This window comes from Archocentrus centrarchus, chromosome 1 (assembly GCF_007364275.1).
Source record: "Archocentrus centrarchus isolate MPI-CPG fArcCen1 chromosome 1, fArcCen1, whole genome shotgun sequence".
NCBI lineage: Eukaryota > Metazoa > Chordata > Actinopteri > Cichliformes > Cichlidae > Archocentrus > Archocentrus centrarchus.
The window spans coordinates 2,479,164-2,493,838 of NC_044346.1; the positions used below are offsets into that span (position 1 = coordinate 2,479,164).

At 47.4% G+C, this 14,675-nt stretch overlaps 1 protein-coding gene across 2 annotated transcripts; it reads right to left on the bottom strand.

Moving 5' to 3' along the window:
* Positions 1-1,047: 1,047 nt before the first annotated feature.
* aars2 (alanyl-tRNA synthetase 2, mitochondrial (putative)) lies at positions 1,048-13,611 on the bottom strand. Of its 2 annotated transcripts, XM_030742990.1 has the most exons (23): positions 13,332-13,611; positions 12,019-12,207; positions 11,786-11,931; positions 11,525-11,716; positions 11,299-11,443; positions 11,076-11,221; positions 10,889-10,997; positions 10,774-10,812; positions 10,552-10,666; positions 10,076-10,203; positions 9,761-9,899; positions 9,516-9,685; positions 9,321-9,434; positions 8,691-8,831; positions 8,474-8,611; positions 8,288-8,391; positions 6,144-6,252; positions 5,916-6,041; positions 5,453-5,563; positions 5,190-5,273; positions 3,646-3,759; positions 3,002-3,087; positions 1,048-2,163 (listed from the first exon to the last, which is right to left on the bottom strand). In XM_030742990.1, the coding sequence occupies exons 1-23, from the start codon at positions 13,563-13,565 to the stop codon at positions 2,037-2,039; spliced, it is 3,006 nt and encodes a 1,001-aa protein (XP_030598850.1). In that variant the 5' UTR covers positions 13,566-13,611; the 3' UTR covers positions 1,048-2,036. The 2 variants fall into 2 exon arrangements, with proteins under 2 accessions (XP_030598850.1, XP_030598859.1); XM_030742999.1 differs by lacking the exon at positions 3,002-3,087.
* Between the last annotated feature and the right edge of the window lie 1,064 nt (positions 13,612-14,675).

The window sequence follows — 14,675 nt, forward strand, 5'->3', positions numbered from 1 at the left end:
TAAGGTTTATGTCACAGCTGCCTTAAATTACTGACAATGACCAAAATCACTAACGGTTAATCCATCAGTGTGCACAGATTCTTTAATCTAAATGATATTTTTAATGCTAAAATATGATTATTGTTGTTGTCCACGAGTTTTCAAATTTGCTGTTTTACAAAATAAAGCAGTAAAAAAATAGTAAAACACATTAAAATTATTGATTAAGATGCCAGGTTACAGGTATTTACCTGCATTCCTGAACAGTTGTGATGCTGTGATTTCTAAAATATATTTTTATGACAGGTGATCTAATAAAATTGTTAAGTATTGTACATGATGATGTTGACTGGCTATCTGTAGCGCAGGCACACTACTGGTCAGATCTCTGGAAAATGGCTTGACCCCTTATTGAAGGTCCCGCAAAGCTCAGAGAGCAGATGGTAAGAATCAATGGTAAGAGGGAGCTGCCCTCTTTGTTCTACAGTCTTTATGCAGATGCTCAAAGCGCTGAAGCCACTCACCTGTTCACCTGATATCAGGCTGAGCTTCACTCAGGGTTTAACTCCAGCTGAAAGAATCAAAACTGCGAGAACACCATTACAGTCTTATCTGCTCGTGCTTTCATGATCAGCTTGATAAGTCTGTTTGTTTCCACCTGTCCTTCCTCCTGCAGCAGCTGTGCTGCCTTTAGTCTGGATTTCCTCAAATACACAGCTGATTTGTAATTGGTCACATACTGTAAACTCCGCCTCTTTCATGTTACACTCCTAGCTGGATTTATAAACCACGCATTGACATACAGAATGTATGTCAATGCCTGGACGTATGTCAATAAAGAACCTTCACATGACTGCTCATTGTGATTGTGGCTGCTTCAGTGAAGCCAGAGAGTGGGCAGAGATCCATCCCAGCAGCCAGAGTCACTACTAGGCTCCACCTAGTGGTGAATTTCAGCCATTAAGTGATAACAGTTTACTGTCTCTGACGGAGGCAGAGCTCTGAATGTAATAAAATGACAAAAATCATGGAAAAAAAACAGTGAGGAAGAAGAGACGGAGGCAAAACTATCAACAGAATAAAGTTTTTTATTAACACTCAAACTCAGAAAAACACTCCAGAACTCAGAAGCTGCCATCATCACACTCTGCAGAGACACTGGAGCCTCCTGCAGAGGCAGCATTCAGAGGCAACATTCACACATTAACCACCCCGAAAACAACCTGTGACTGACTCGGCCAATCATTGATCTGATGACTCATCCTACTGACGACATAACTACAAACTACCCTTTAAATCTCAGGTTTATTAAACCCGGTCATCAATTATATAATCAGACTTTTATTTTAAAACTCCTCTGCTCTCATGAAGCCATGCGGTCAGCAGACGTTCACAGCAGGAAGTTCGGGCGAATCGATGAACTTGTGCTCCTGGTTCCGCAAAGTTTTTACAGCACATTGTACAGATTGTAACCATTCTCAAAAAATTTAAATAAAGTTTTTTTTCACGGCGCTGAGCTGTCGTCAGTCCACCTGTGAGCCTGCTGGGAGAAATCAGAGGCTTTTACTTTGGAAATCCAACCTGATTGAGGCTTTTATTTAGAAAACCTAGAATAAGTGGAGGACTATGGGTAAATGTTCAAAGATTCAGGTATGTTTGTGGTTTTAATGATTTAACACGTGTGTCTGTGGTTCCCCTGTAGTGGCTCAACGTGTCACTGCTCCGAGTCCTGCTCCTGGTCCTGCTCCTGGTCCTGCTCCTGGTCCTGGAGCCGCTGCTTATGAACCTGCTGTGTGATGACTGGAGTTTGGTTTCTGCTCCCTGTGCCCTAATTGGCTATATGTTTCATGATGTAATCTTTCAGAATAAAGAGAATAATGAGCGGCTCGCTGTCTCCTGTTTTTCTTCTTTTAAATGTCATCAGAAAGTTCACCTCAGCCTGTTGTTCAATAAGAGGAGGGTGTGTGCAGCAGTGGGCGGGGCTTCCAGCCTCCAGTTGGAGGCTCTCTCTTCATGACATCATTTCATTCTCTGAAAGGCGAACTCCTTGGCCCACCTCAGAGCCTCAGTGATGTCACTGCTGCTTCCTGTTCCCTTGGCAACAACCTCGGTGCCCCCGGCACTCCCATCAAGGTGATGACACACCGCCACTGCCCAATCAGAGGCCATGAAGGCCGGCGAATCCTGCAGAAGGAAGGGTCAGCCAATTAGACGCTGGTTCAACAAAGTCTGAGTTTAACCATAAACTCTGAGCTTCCTGTTCCAGAACAGCTGATCAAAGTTGGTCCAATCAGTTCACCCTGAGTTAATGACAAAAAGCCATTATCAATAGAACTCCAATTTCACCATGGCAACAGGTAAATAAAGAGCAGCGGTAACATGAACAGGTGTGAGTGACTGTGATCCTGATCTCAGAGGCAGGAGGGGAGGAAGAGTCATTATAAGCAGCTCAGTTGTGTCCATCACTTTCTGTGTTTACAGTCTATATTGTACCGTAATATAAATTTTCTGACATCTCCACCTAAAAAGATGGAAATGATCCTGTATTATTAATTTATTACCAAACGGTTAGCTCAGGCACGCTGCCATCATCACAGACTGAATAAAGGTGATTCTGTCTGCGGTCGTCATTCAGCAGCTGGACTCTGATTGGCTGAATCTGGATCTGACGTTAAATTGAATGATTCAGCTGTGAGCTGATAGGACAGGATGCAGTTTACTGACGGACGCCGATATCAGAGACCCAGATAGCAGCAGACTCCAGGTCAGTTTGAGACATCAAAAACTGTCTGTACAGCATTTCATTTTTCAGTGATGATTCAGTAACTCTGAATGTCCTCATGTGCTGAAACAGCTTCGCTTTGTTTCATTAACATAAACTCTACTTTTATGTTCCACTGAGAGCGCTTCTAATGTGATCTAATGTCAGTGTCACTGACAGATCACGGCTCTCTAAGCTCCTGCTAAAGGTCAGAGGTCAAGAATGAATGATGTCAGCAGAAACGTGTCAGCTGTTACAGACCCGTCTCTGTGCTGCTCACACACATCAGGATGACGAGACGCTTGAAATGAGGAACGCAGATTGAGGTGAGACAGGATGAGCTCAGTCTGTGAACAAGAAATGTAATCAGATTACAATCAGCTGCATTACTGCCCACAGAGTCTTCAGTTACAGAGACTAGAGATCAGATTCTGAGCTGATAATCAATCACTGATGGAATCGCTGTCTCTGTCCTCATGTATTGATGACTGATTGATTATTAAAACTCCTATGTAACTAACGTCTAACTGGGATTTCAGCGTTTGCGCTCAGATGGATTCTCTGATCACTCTCACAGCAACTTTATGAACGAGTCAGCTGGTTCAGGTGCAGCAGGAGGGGAGGAGTCAGAGGAGTCAGCTAGCAGGTTAAGTTCAGTCTGTTACCATGGTGACTGACTCAGAGTTGAAAGCCAGACTTTCCCTCAACTCAGGATTAACAAACTCAGAGTTTTAGTTAAACCTGCTTTTTGGAACAGGAACCAGATAGATTCTAATTGTGTGTAAATAGCAGAACCTTTTATGATGCAACTTCCTGTTAAACATCACATTTAAGAAGGTCAAGCAAACACTGACATCCCACAGGGGGTGGGGCCTGTTTGAACCTGACTGCTGCACGGTGGTTACCTTGGGAACCTGACAGGCACACAAAACCTTCCCAGAATGCCTCTGGTGAGCGAGCAGCATCACATGACTGAGAGGAGCGGCGGAGCTCAGCTGGTTCACCGTCTTCATCAGGACCTGAAACACCAGAAGCACATTTGTTGTCCTGTCAGAGACGTGGTTAATCCAGTCGACCCTGAACAAAGAGATTCGTGGTTAACGGCCATGTGAGTGTGAATGGTCGTCTTTCTCTTTGTGTTAGCTCTGCGGCAGGCTGGCAGCCTGTCCAGGGAGTACCCTGAAAATGGATGGATGGATATTTTTAGGACAGACAGACCCAATAAGGGTGGAGCTGTTGCCACTTACATAAAAACCAAGTTTCAATCAAACATCCAGATCTCCAACACTCAGCACATTACTACTATTGGCTGCTACAGACCACCATCAGCTACCAGTGAGGCGCTCCCTGCTGTAATCCAGCTCATTGAAGGATTAAATGCTACAGATGTGGTAACTCTGTGATTTGAATCTGAGCCGGCTACAATCACTTTCAGATTCATTTAAAGCTCACTCTGACTGTTTCAAGCTTTTTCAAATTGTTGGCAGTCCCACCAGAACCAATCCAAAAATCCTGATAAAGCAACACTGACTGATCTCATGTTCCACATAAATATACTAAGGTTTCAGTATTGTCTGTCTGTCTCTGTCTCTGCTCTCCCCTTCCACCCCCCAAACCAGTCAAGGTGGATTGCTGCCCCTCCCTGATTCTGGTTGTGTTGGACGTCTCTTCCTGTTAAAAGAGAGTTCTTCCTTCTTACTGTCACCAAGTGGTATAAAGTTCCTTGAGGTTCCTTATACCAATTAAGTGCCTTCAAACTCATGAACACATCTGCGTGCTCCAGCACTGACAGAACACCTTTATGTGTCAGAACTGAATGGGTAAGATTTAAAGCAGATGGCTCTGTTACTGAGTTATAGGAAAACTGGTGTTTGTGTTTCTGAAAAGACTGCTGGTGCCTCCCTGACAGCCAACCAATTGAACTAAATAATGGCCATCCACTTGACAACCAACCAGTCTTGTCCTTCGCTTCTATTTCTTTTAATTTAAGGTTTGACTTTTAATTGATTTTGATTGATGGGTTTTCATTTAGGGTGGCACAGTGGTTAGCAGTGTTGCCTCACAGCGAGAAAGTCCTGGGTTCAAATCCACCATCTGCATGCCATTTGCATGTTCTCCCTGTGTCCACGTGGGTTCTCTCAGGGTCCTCCCACAGTCCAAGGACATGCAGTTAGTGGGGTTAAGTTAATTGGTGATTCTAAAAAAAATTACCTGGGCTGAATACGACACTTGCCATTATTACCTGGCTTGAATAAGGTATACCCTAGACTGACACCTGGTGCCTGCACAGGGCCACCAGTGTGTCTGCAGCTGGCCTTATTCTGGCTCATGTGCGGCCACCAAAGGGCCGTCATTTTTTTCGGTATGTGGGCTGAGCTTAAGTGCATTATGTAGGTCAGAACTGGGCCAGACCAATTTTGCTATTCTGGCTGACTCCACATCTACATACCGACAGAGAGTCTGTCTCCACCGAGTCCACCAGCAGCTCCTTCCTGCCGTTCTTCTCCAGCAGAGCCTGAGCTCGCACTGCCGCCTGAGCAAAGCATGATGGGAAAACTGAGCGTCAGAGAAGCAACACCAGCAACACACACCTTCTCAAACTGTCCAGTGTCACAGGAATGCCCCTCAGTGTTTATCAGCTCTCATTTTTTTTTTTTTTAATGAAACCTGCTTCCTGGGACAGAACCAGGTGTATCTCCGGGGTGTGTTCACCTCTTTGGTCTCCAGTTTCCTGACAGTGGTGTTGCTGCTCCTCTGCAGAGCTCGGAGTCGACTCTGCAGTTCTCTGCGCTGCCACTGAGGGATGAGGGTGTTATCTACAGCCTGGGAGACACAGCACAGGGTCAAAGGTCACATCACCGTATCTCGCTACAACCATCGGCTCTGAGGCTGAAACAAGAAGCACAGACACCTGCAGTTCCTCTGCAGTCCAGCAGAGGCACCACAGTTAGACTCCCATGTTACTTCCCAGCAGAAATAAACATGTTTACAGTCTGATACAGAAACTGCTTTGGTCTCAGTAGCTAATTTCCTCCTTCATGACAGCTGTACAGGGGGAGGATGTTTCCATAGCTCACATGTTTAAATAAAGTTTGCATTATTAGGGGCGTGGCCTCTTTGACTGACAGGCAGCTGTAATTGCTAGCTTTCTGCTGACGTTCACCGTCACACTTACATCTGAGAGGAGGCCGACCTCCTTGGAAAGGCGCTGGGCGACGTCGAGGCAGGAGGGGGCGGAGCCTGACAGTCTGGCAGACAGAGAGTCGACGTCTTGAGATAAAACGTGCCCCGCCTCCCGAGCCTGAAGGCACAGAGAGGTTAAAGGACCAATGCCACATTTTATCCCCTCATTCCTTTGTGACGTCTGATCATGTGACCATCACACTGTCATGTGTTCACTGACCCGTGCTGCTTCCTGTCCCGTCACGGCAACGATCCGACTGATTCCCTTCACCAGCTGCCTCTCAGAGACGATCACCAGGTCCTCGATGGTGCCGGTCTGCAGCAAGTGCCTAAACGTGGAGACGTGAGGTAACATAGACATGTTAGTTAGCGTGTAATAAAGAGCGTATAAAGCCTTCGTGGTCTTAATCATTCAAACAATGACATGTCACATCAGATCTAATGATTGTGGCTGATGGTGGTTGTAAAATAACAACTGTACATAAAGGATGGACATAGCCACGCAACATCACCATCTGGTTGTAAAGCGTGTTTGCCTTCTTTTGACACCAGACTGACAAACCGAGGGACGCTGGTCGCTCACACAGCAGCAACCCGTCAATCCCAGGTAGCCCCGCCCTAAATCCTCTACTGCTTCCTGCTCCTCGATGACTCTCACAGGACCATAACTTCCAAAATGAAGACCATGTTTTATTCAGTCAGACCTAAAAGCAGTGACTGAGAGCATAAACTCATCAAGAAAGAGTTTACTGAGGTCAGAGGTCAAATGAGCAGAAGGCTAATTTTTGTTCTTATTCAATCAGACTAGGGTTTAATCCCGGGATCCGGGATTCCCGGGAAATGCAATCAGAACCATTTCCCGTTTCCCGGGAAACGTTAGTCGGGAAACCGGGAAAAAAGTCACGCGCGTCGATTTGACTTTCAGAAAGAAAAGAAAGCTTCAGAAAGTTAAATTTAAGGAAATATTGAGAGAAGGGTTCGTTTAATGCGAAAAGCATTACTCTTCATTTCAGGCACGTTCAGCCTCCGTTTAAGGCTTCAGCCTTCATCTCAAGCGCTTTAATAGAGGTATTACACAGTTGTACTTTTTTCCTCTTTAATTTGTTGAAATCGTAGGCAATGTGTTTACCCTAAGGTATTTTGTATTATATAATTTTATATTATTATATATTGTTATATTGCATTATATAGCCTATAAATTATGCCTGCCCTGAACAATAAAGAAATATCTGTTTAACTTCGAGTGTTTCTTTTCCTCATTTGCAGCCGCTTACTAACAATCATGAATTAGGATACGGGCCTAATGTGTGAAGAAATTATCATGAAATAGATTGCTTTAACATATTTCGCTTTTAAAATGGAGTTGAGTAAAATGTATATTTTTTAGGCTATAAGGATTGGCCAGTTTTTCAATAGACGATTCACAGCGAACCTACTTTAACCCTCAGACACGGTGTTATAAATTTGCTGTTGCCAGAATGGCAATGACCAAGTCGTAGTGCATTACTCAAGGCCCTGTGTTATGCCATATTATAGTGTAGTACGGTAGTTAACTTTTCAATGACTATTACAGCGTTCCACTGGTGGAGATATAGCCCAACAGATGTCGCCACGACAGCGTGGCTGAGCCTTTATCAATGCTGTGGAGATGAACCGTATTGTTTTGTACCAGCAGTTGTAAAATAGCTTGGTATAATTCCATGTACAATGGAGGAATATTCGAATTATATTTGTTAAGGGAGTGTTGAGGAACGATACAACACCGCATAGCTCGAGCACTCGAATGTCGAGATGTAGGTTTTATTGCATTAATCAAGCCGACGTTGCCCCCTACTGGGCATAACAGGACATAGCTGGAAAGCTACCTCTACAATATCAGAATAGGTTAAGGCCGACACAGGCTACAGAAGGCCTAATTAAAATAAAAAAATAAATAAACTTTTTCCCGGGATTCCCGGGAAATGGCTCGTCATTTCCCGGGATTTGATTCATGTCATTTTCGGGAAAAATATTAAACCCTAAATCAGACCAAAGGAGTTGCCCCTGCTGGACATCATAAAGAATGCAGGTTTAAGCAGCTTCAGACCTGGAAGCTGTGTCCATCTTTGATATACAGTCTGTGTGTAAATATTTAAATTTCTTCACAGGTCAAACTCAACTTTCTTCATCCAAACAGTGCACACGGATGAGTCTCGTTAACACATAATCACATGTTAATGAGCACTGAAAAAAGACTTCTAAGCACTTTATTACCCACTGTAACATTTCCCATCTGCACCTGTCTCTTTCTCCAAAGTGACGCGGCTCAGGGTTTTTTTTTACATTAATCCAGGTAAATAGGTGAACAAGTGAGTCCAAACTCACGTTCCACAGCAGAGCTCTACAGACGTCTCTCTGTCCGTCCGATCGTCCAGCAGCTCAGAGACTGGCACCTCCACTGACACCACACGAACAGGGTCAGGATACACCTGCAGACAAAATGTAAGAGCGGCAGGTGAGAGCAGCAGGCGAGAGCAGCAGGCGACCCGTGAGACTGTTGTGTGAGCTCACCTCATCCACCGTCCTCAGCCCGTCGATACTGCGAGCTCTCTGGAGGGGAAGCTCCTGGCTATGGACGATCTGATTGGCTGAGACAATGTCGTTGACACACCTTTCCACCTGCTGCAGCTGAGAGATGCTCAGAGAGCCCTGAGGAGGACAGACGGACACGTCAGAACCAGCTGGACTTTCGCAGCGTACTCACTGAGCTCGCAGACGGCAGATTGACCTTCACGCTGAAGTCGAACCGAAGGCGGTCAGCTGACACATGAGAGCCTCTCTGCTGCACTGAAGGACCCAGGACCTTCCTCAGGGCGAAGTTCAGGATGTGAGTGGCAGTGTGCTTGACCATGCAGGACAGCCTGTGCGCCTGAAGCACAGACAGGAAACAGGAAGTGAACACACTACAGAAGAAGACAGAGCGGATGAAGCAGAATCTGCAGGAAACACCGAGGAAAAGTTTGCACTGGTTAGGAAGACTCTGGAGTCACACCTCACTGATGACTGACAGCTGTTTCAGAGAACTTTGTGATTCAAATGATGACGTTAAACTGCATTTTATGTACGGAGCCGTTCGTCCAGCAAGCGAGCAAAGACTCGATGGGCGACATGAACAGGAAACACACTCATCTGAAAATATTTCAGCTCTTCCCACCGACACTGCCGCCCATCAGAAACGAAGGAGGAGCTTAATGTGGATGTTTGTGGGGAGGTGGAGCTGATTATGTGATCTGTGATCCCAAAGTTAGCTGAACTGAAGCTGGGATCTGAGAAACGTGTTGCTGACGCTGACAGCTTTAAAGTCTAAACCTCTAAAGCTCTGAAACACACCTGAACTCCGGGTCTGGGTGGTGTTTACCTGGTCCAGGTGCAGCTGGAGCCGGTCTCCGGTCTTCAGACTGTCGGCTGCAGTTACCTGATGGACCACGTAACCCCCTGCCCGGACCACTGCCTCCACAGGAAACAGCACGTCCTGAGAGACAGGAAACACGTGGAGTCATGTGCACACATGGCTAATGTTTCCCATGATGCACTGGGGAAGCTGTCAGCCCACCTGCAGCCCATCCCGGGTGAAGTAGCCCTGGTCGTGTGACTGCCCCCCCTGCTCAGAGTAGAAGCAGGTGCAGTCCAGGATGACTCCACAGCGCTGACCCTCAGAGACCTCAGACACCAGAGACCGCCCATCATACAGCGCGAGGACTGCTGCACGGCATGCTGGGAACACTGGGAGAAAAGGCAATAACATCAGCAAACAGAGCAGAGAGGCTCAGGTATGTTACCTGCGCAGGTAGGTCATACCGTATCGGCCCTGTTCCAGGTGGTATTCATATTTGAGGGTGTCATCAGTGTGAGGAACCCCCAGATGTTGCAGCTCAGTCAGACTGAGGACGTCCAGCGTCACCTGAGACTGATGACCTGACTGCATCTCCAACACCACCTGAGGCACACGGACAGGTGTGTGAAGATGCCATCTGCTACCTCTGTGCTTGGTCAGGATTCAAGACCGCTTCAAATAAAAGCCCTCAAATTTGAGAGTAAAAGCAGCAGTCTCGCTCCTTCACAATAAAAGCACTCAGACAGTTTCCACATTAAGATACGTGAGTTAAGCTCCACCTTCTGGTTCTCAGCAATCAGGTGGTCCAGTTCCTGGCGGTCTACTTGGACCCCCCTCTCTTCCAGGATCAGGTCCACCAGGTCCAGAGGGAAACCCAGGTCCCGGTGCAGAGACCAGGCCACCGAGGCTGCCAAAAGAAAGGAACTCACAAATCACAGTGGAACACCTGAGCCTGACCGAGGTGACAGGTTAACAGCTCACACACATTTTAGTTTTTAATACTTTCACATACAGTACCAGTCAAAAGTTTGGACTTTTGACTGGTACTGTATTTTAATGGATATTTGCTCAGATTTCTCAGGTGTGTCATCCTGCAGGTGGACTCGGGCTTAGGTCATCTCTAACCTGAGTTTATTTCTTTTATTTAAAGTTTCATTAACGTTCCTGTTCATTCACCGAGTCCACACAATCTCAGGTTTAGAAAACATGCAGAAACTGGACCAGGACCAGGATCAGGATCAGGACCAGGACTGACCAGGGAAGTCTCCGTGTTTGTAGTCCTTCCTACTGAGCGTGCGCTCGATCAGCCTGCTGCCTTGCTGCAGAGACGACAGGAAGTGAGCCTCATTCTCGTTGATGACGTCCATGATCTGGAAGACGTTCACGATAACTTCCTGTTATGTCATGTGACTCAACCTTCAGTGTCTGACTAAGAAAGTGAAGAGACAAGAGGTCAAAGGTCATGATGGAAACTCACCCGATCTGCCTCCCTGTGCAGCTCTGGATACACATCACCCTGTAAACACCAACCAGCCAATCAATAAACCAATTAATCAATCATTCCTGTTCGGATGCATTATGGGAAATTTTACCAGCAGGTTGGCGACGGTGGGAACCAGGCTGGCGAGCGCTCCCTGAGGAGCCCGAAGAACCTCGACACAGAACCGAACTGCCCGCCGTAGAATCCTCCTCAGCACCAACCTGAGACACACACATACACACAAACATAAACATCCTGCCTCTGGCATCATGCTGACAGCTGATTGGTCAGTGACTCACTCAGCTCCTGACATGCCCGGATGAACACCGTCAGCGATGCATACTGATAACGTCCGGACGTGGTCAGCCACAACTCTGTAGGCCAGGTCCACCTGACCCCCGTGCACCGCCCCCATCCTGCCGCCATACGGCTCCACCCCTGACCTCTGAGAACACGGCACACGTGTCACCATGACGGCTGCTGCAGGATGGCGTACCTGTGTGTGTGGGTGCGCGAGCATACCTGGTGGATGGCGTGCAGCAGCGGTGTGAATAGGTCCGTGTCATAGTTTGAGGTTTTGCCCTGCAGGACGCTCACCAGTCTCTCGAGTCCCATCCCAGTATCCACGCTGACCTGAGGCAGCAGCCGCAGACTCTGATCCGCCTCCCTGATGAGACAGGACCATCAGGCTTCAGGGCAAATCAGGTGGTCTCCCTTGGACTCAAGAGGTCTAGGTGTGTGTATGAACCTGTTGTACTGCATGAAGACCAAGTTCCAGATCTCCACCACCTCTGGGCTGTCAGAGTTGACGAGTGCCGCGGCGTCCCGCCCACCCACGTGGTCGTAGTGGATCTCGGTGCAGGGGCCGCAGGGCCCCGTGTCCCCCATCTCCCAAAAGTTGTCCTTGAGTCCAAATGGCAGCAGGCGGCAAGCGGGGACCCTGGTGAGACAATGAGGGTCAGGTGACCTTAAGTAGTGTGGTTCCAGCTGCAGACAGATGTGCACCTACCCGATCTCCAGCCAGATGTGCCGCGTCTCCTCATCGGCTGGTAACCCCGCTGCTGCATCTCCGCCAAAATAAGACACGTACAGCCTGTCAGCAGGTATCCCATAATGCTCTGTAAGGAGGGTCCACGCCATCCGGCATGCCTGCTCCTGAGTACACACAGAGCAGAGTGAGGCTCCTCCCCCGTAAACAGGAAGTAAGCCTCCCACCATAAAGCAAACAGGAAGTGGACCCACCTTGAAGTAGTCTCCAAACGACCAGTTTCCCAGCATCTCGAAGAAGGTGTGGTGGTAGCCGTCTCGGCCCACGTCTTCCAGGTCGTTATGTTTTCCGCCAGCTCGGACGCATTTCTGACTGTTGACCACACGGCGGTATGAGGCCATCTCGCTGCGAGGATCCACAGTACCCAAAAATATTGGCTTGAACTGGAAACACAAAAGATGGAGAGAAGGCTCTGATTGTTAAAATCATATGGTTTAAACAGGGTACTTCCTGTTAGGATGTGAAATAAGGACAAACCCATTTATCTGCTAACAGTTGGTTAGATTATAATCTGAGGTGAACATTAAAAAAAAATTTAAGTCGGTCCATCTGAGGGTGGATTAAAGCAGCTGACAACCCCTGCAGCAGGGGTCAGTGAGCGTCGGCAGGTGTGTGCGGGTGTCAGTGTGTGAGAAAGGTGTGGCACTGACTCGTGCTTCAGCCTTATTTCACAGTGAGGAGCAGGTAACGCTCTGCACAGTGTCAGGGTTAAACTGATGTACGGCGTCCTGCCAGCGTGAGGTTACCACACTGTCCCGCCCACACGTCCTCCTCTCAGCAGTAAGAGCAGGACCACCAGACTGAGGAACAGGTTCTTCCCTGAAGCTGTAAGACTGTTGTTGGCTGTGTAGCTGGAATGCTCTTGCACAACTATGTCAACATCCACACAGCTGTTGCACACACACTTACTACTGCTGTTATTTTTAAACTGTAATTCCATATTTATTTTTTACTTACCTTGGAAGGTACACACAGGTGTATATATCTTTGTGTGTAGATATAAAGGTATGCATACAGGTATATGTGTATATATTTTCTTTATATTACTGTTATTTATATTCATATTTATTCTTCTTTAAATCACTGAAACTGTCATAAATATTACATGGGCAACACTGGGACCTGAGGACAGAATTTCGTTCCACTGCGTGCAAATGTGACGCAAATGACAAAGAATCCTTGAATCCTTGAGTGGAAGAAGCAGGTGCTCAAAGTGCTGAGACGCCCCCGTGAGATGATGGAGAAAGTCAGTATAAAGATGTTCCTCACTGAACTCATTGGAGTTAAAACAGAAACTAAAAAAACCTGCTGTGTCCGACCAATCAGAGAGCCGAGAGGAAACCACAGGAAACACCCGAGAGCTTCTAAGACCTGAACAGCTGATCACTCGTATGCTGAACTTTGTGTTTGACCTGTGTGTGTGTGTGTGTCTGCACCCTGTCTGCAGTGACATGCTCTTATTGTGAATGATGAGCCGCAGCCCGAGCCGGGCCGGTTCCGCACTCACCTGATTCATGCCGGCGTTGACGAATAGCAGGCTCGGGTCTCCTCTGGGCCGGACCGGGGAGGACGGGACCAGTAGGTGTCCGTGTTTGTCGCGAAAGAAGTCCACGAAGGTGCTCCGGACACAGGCGGCGGGCAGCGGCGGAGGTGCGCCGCTGAAGGAGCGCTCTGGGGCGCCGAACAGGAGGCCCGAGGGCCCCCTGAGCGGCCGGAGCCTCCGGAGGAGCAGTGCGGACATCCGGATCACAGCGACACGAACCGAACCGGACCAGAAACACACCGACCCCCACACGGACTACAGGCTGCGAGGAAACGCATGCGCACTGGCTGCCTTTTCTTCTTCTTGTGAGGGCGTTAAACAATACGAGCTGCGCTGCTATCTGCTGGTGACCTGGGGGAACTGCAGCATGACGTCAGAAAATCTCAGCTCATACATTAACGTCACATCAAAACATCCATACAGATAACATATTTCAAAGCAGCTCAGCGTGAACCCAAATTCAGAGATCTGACCCTGACTGAGCCAGGTTCTTCTCCTGCAACCACTGTGTTCCTGCAGAACATGTTCCTGCCCCAGAACATCAGCTACCATCAATCTCCATAGATGAACTGACAGGCGTTCCTCGGTGTGAGGACGTGAAGGAAACCTGTGCAGAGTAACGGAGGGGGTCTATTCCAGGAAGCAGGTTTAGCTGTTAACCCTAAAGTGAGGGAAACTCAGGTTTTCAGGTCCAGAAAGAGCTAACTGCAGCTCTGACTCAATTACCAGGGTAACAGACTCTGTGACCCTAACCTGGCAGGTTTTATCCAACAAGCTCTGAGTGTCTCTCTGACTCCTCCCCTCCTGCTGCACCTGAATCACCTGTCTGACACTCCCATTCATTTCCTCCTTCATAAAGACGCTGCAAAGCGATCAGAGGAGCGAATTCATCTGCAGACGTTTGTTTCTACAAGCACTGAAATCCCAGTTAGATGTTAGTTTGTTATTTTTGTACGTAACATGAAGCTTTTACAGTCGTTAACTCGTCAACAGGCTGTAAGGACGGAGACAGCGATGATGTCACAGATTTATAATGAGGCAGCTGTCAGACTGTCAGTCAGTTCCTCTGAAACATTTACTGTAGTTACTGCAGCATCACTGTTACATCACACTGATCTGGATGAAGCTGCTGACACAGAACACACTGATCAATGATCGATCATTGGTCGTGTTGTAAAAGGTCACTGATGGAAAAATGTCTGGATCTTAGAGATGATGGGAATGTTTGAGTGAAGACTTGAAAACTGAACTAAATGGATTTAAAGTGACTTAAATGATGTCAACATGAAGGTTATGGTGTCTGAAATT

Bases quoted from the DNA above. Each gene is read 5' to 3' on its own strand.
- aars2 (XM_030742990.1), bottom strand. From the start codon at position 13,565: ATGTCCGCACTGCTCCTCCGGAGGCTCCGGCCGCTCAGGGGGCCCTCG. The intron at 5,274-5,452 runs GTGAACACACCC...TGCTTTGCTCAG, and splicing joins GGAAACTGGAGACCAAAGAG to GCGGCAGTGCGAGCTCAGGC. The intron at 3,088-3,645 runs GTAACCACCGTG...TCTTGTTCACAG, and splicing joins GTGCCTGTCAGGTTCCCAAG to ACTGAGCTCATCCTGTCTCA.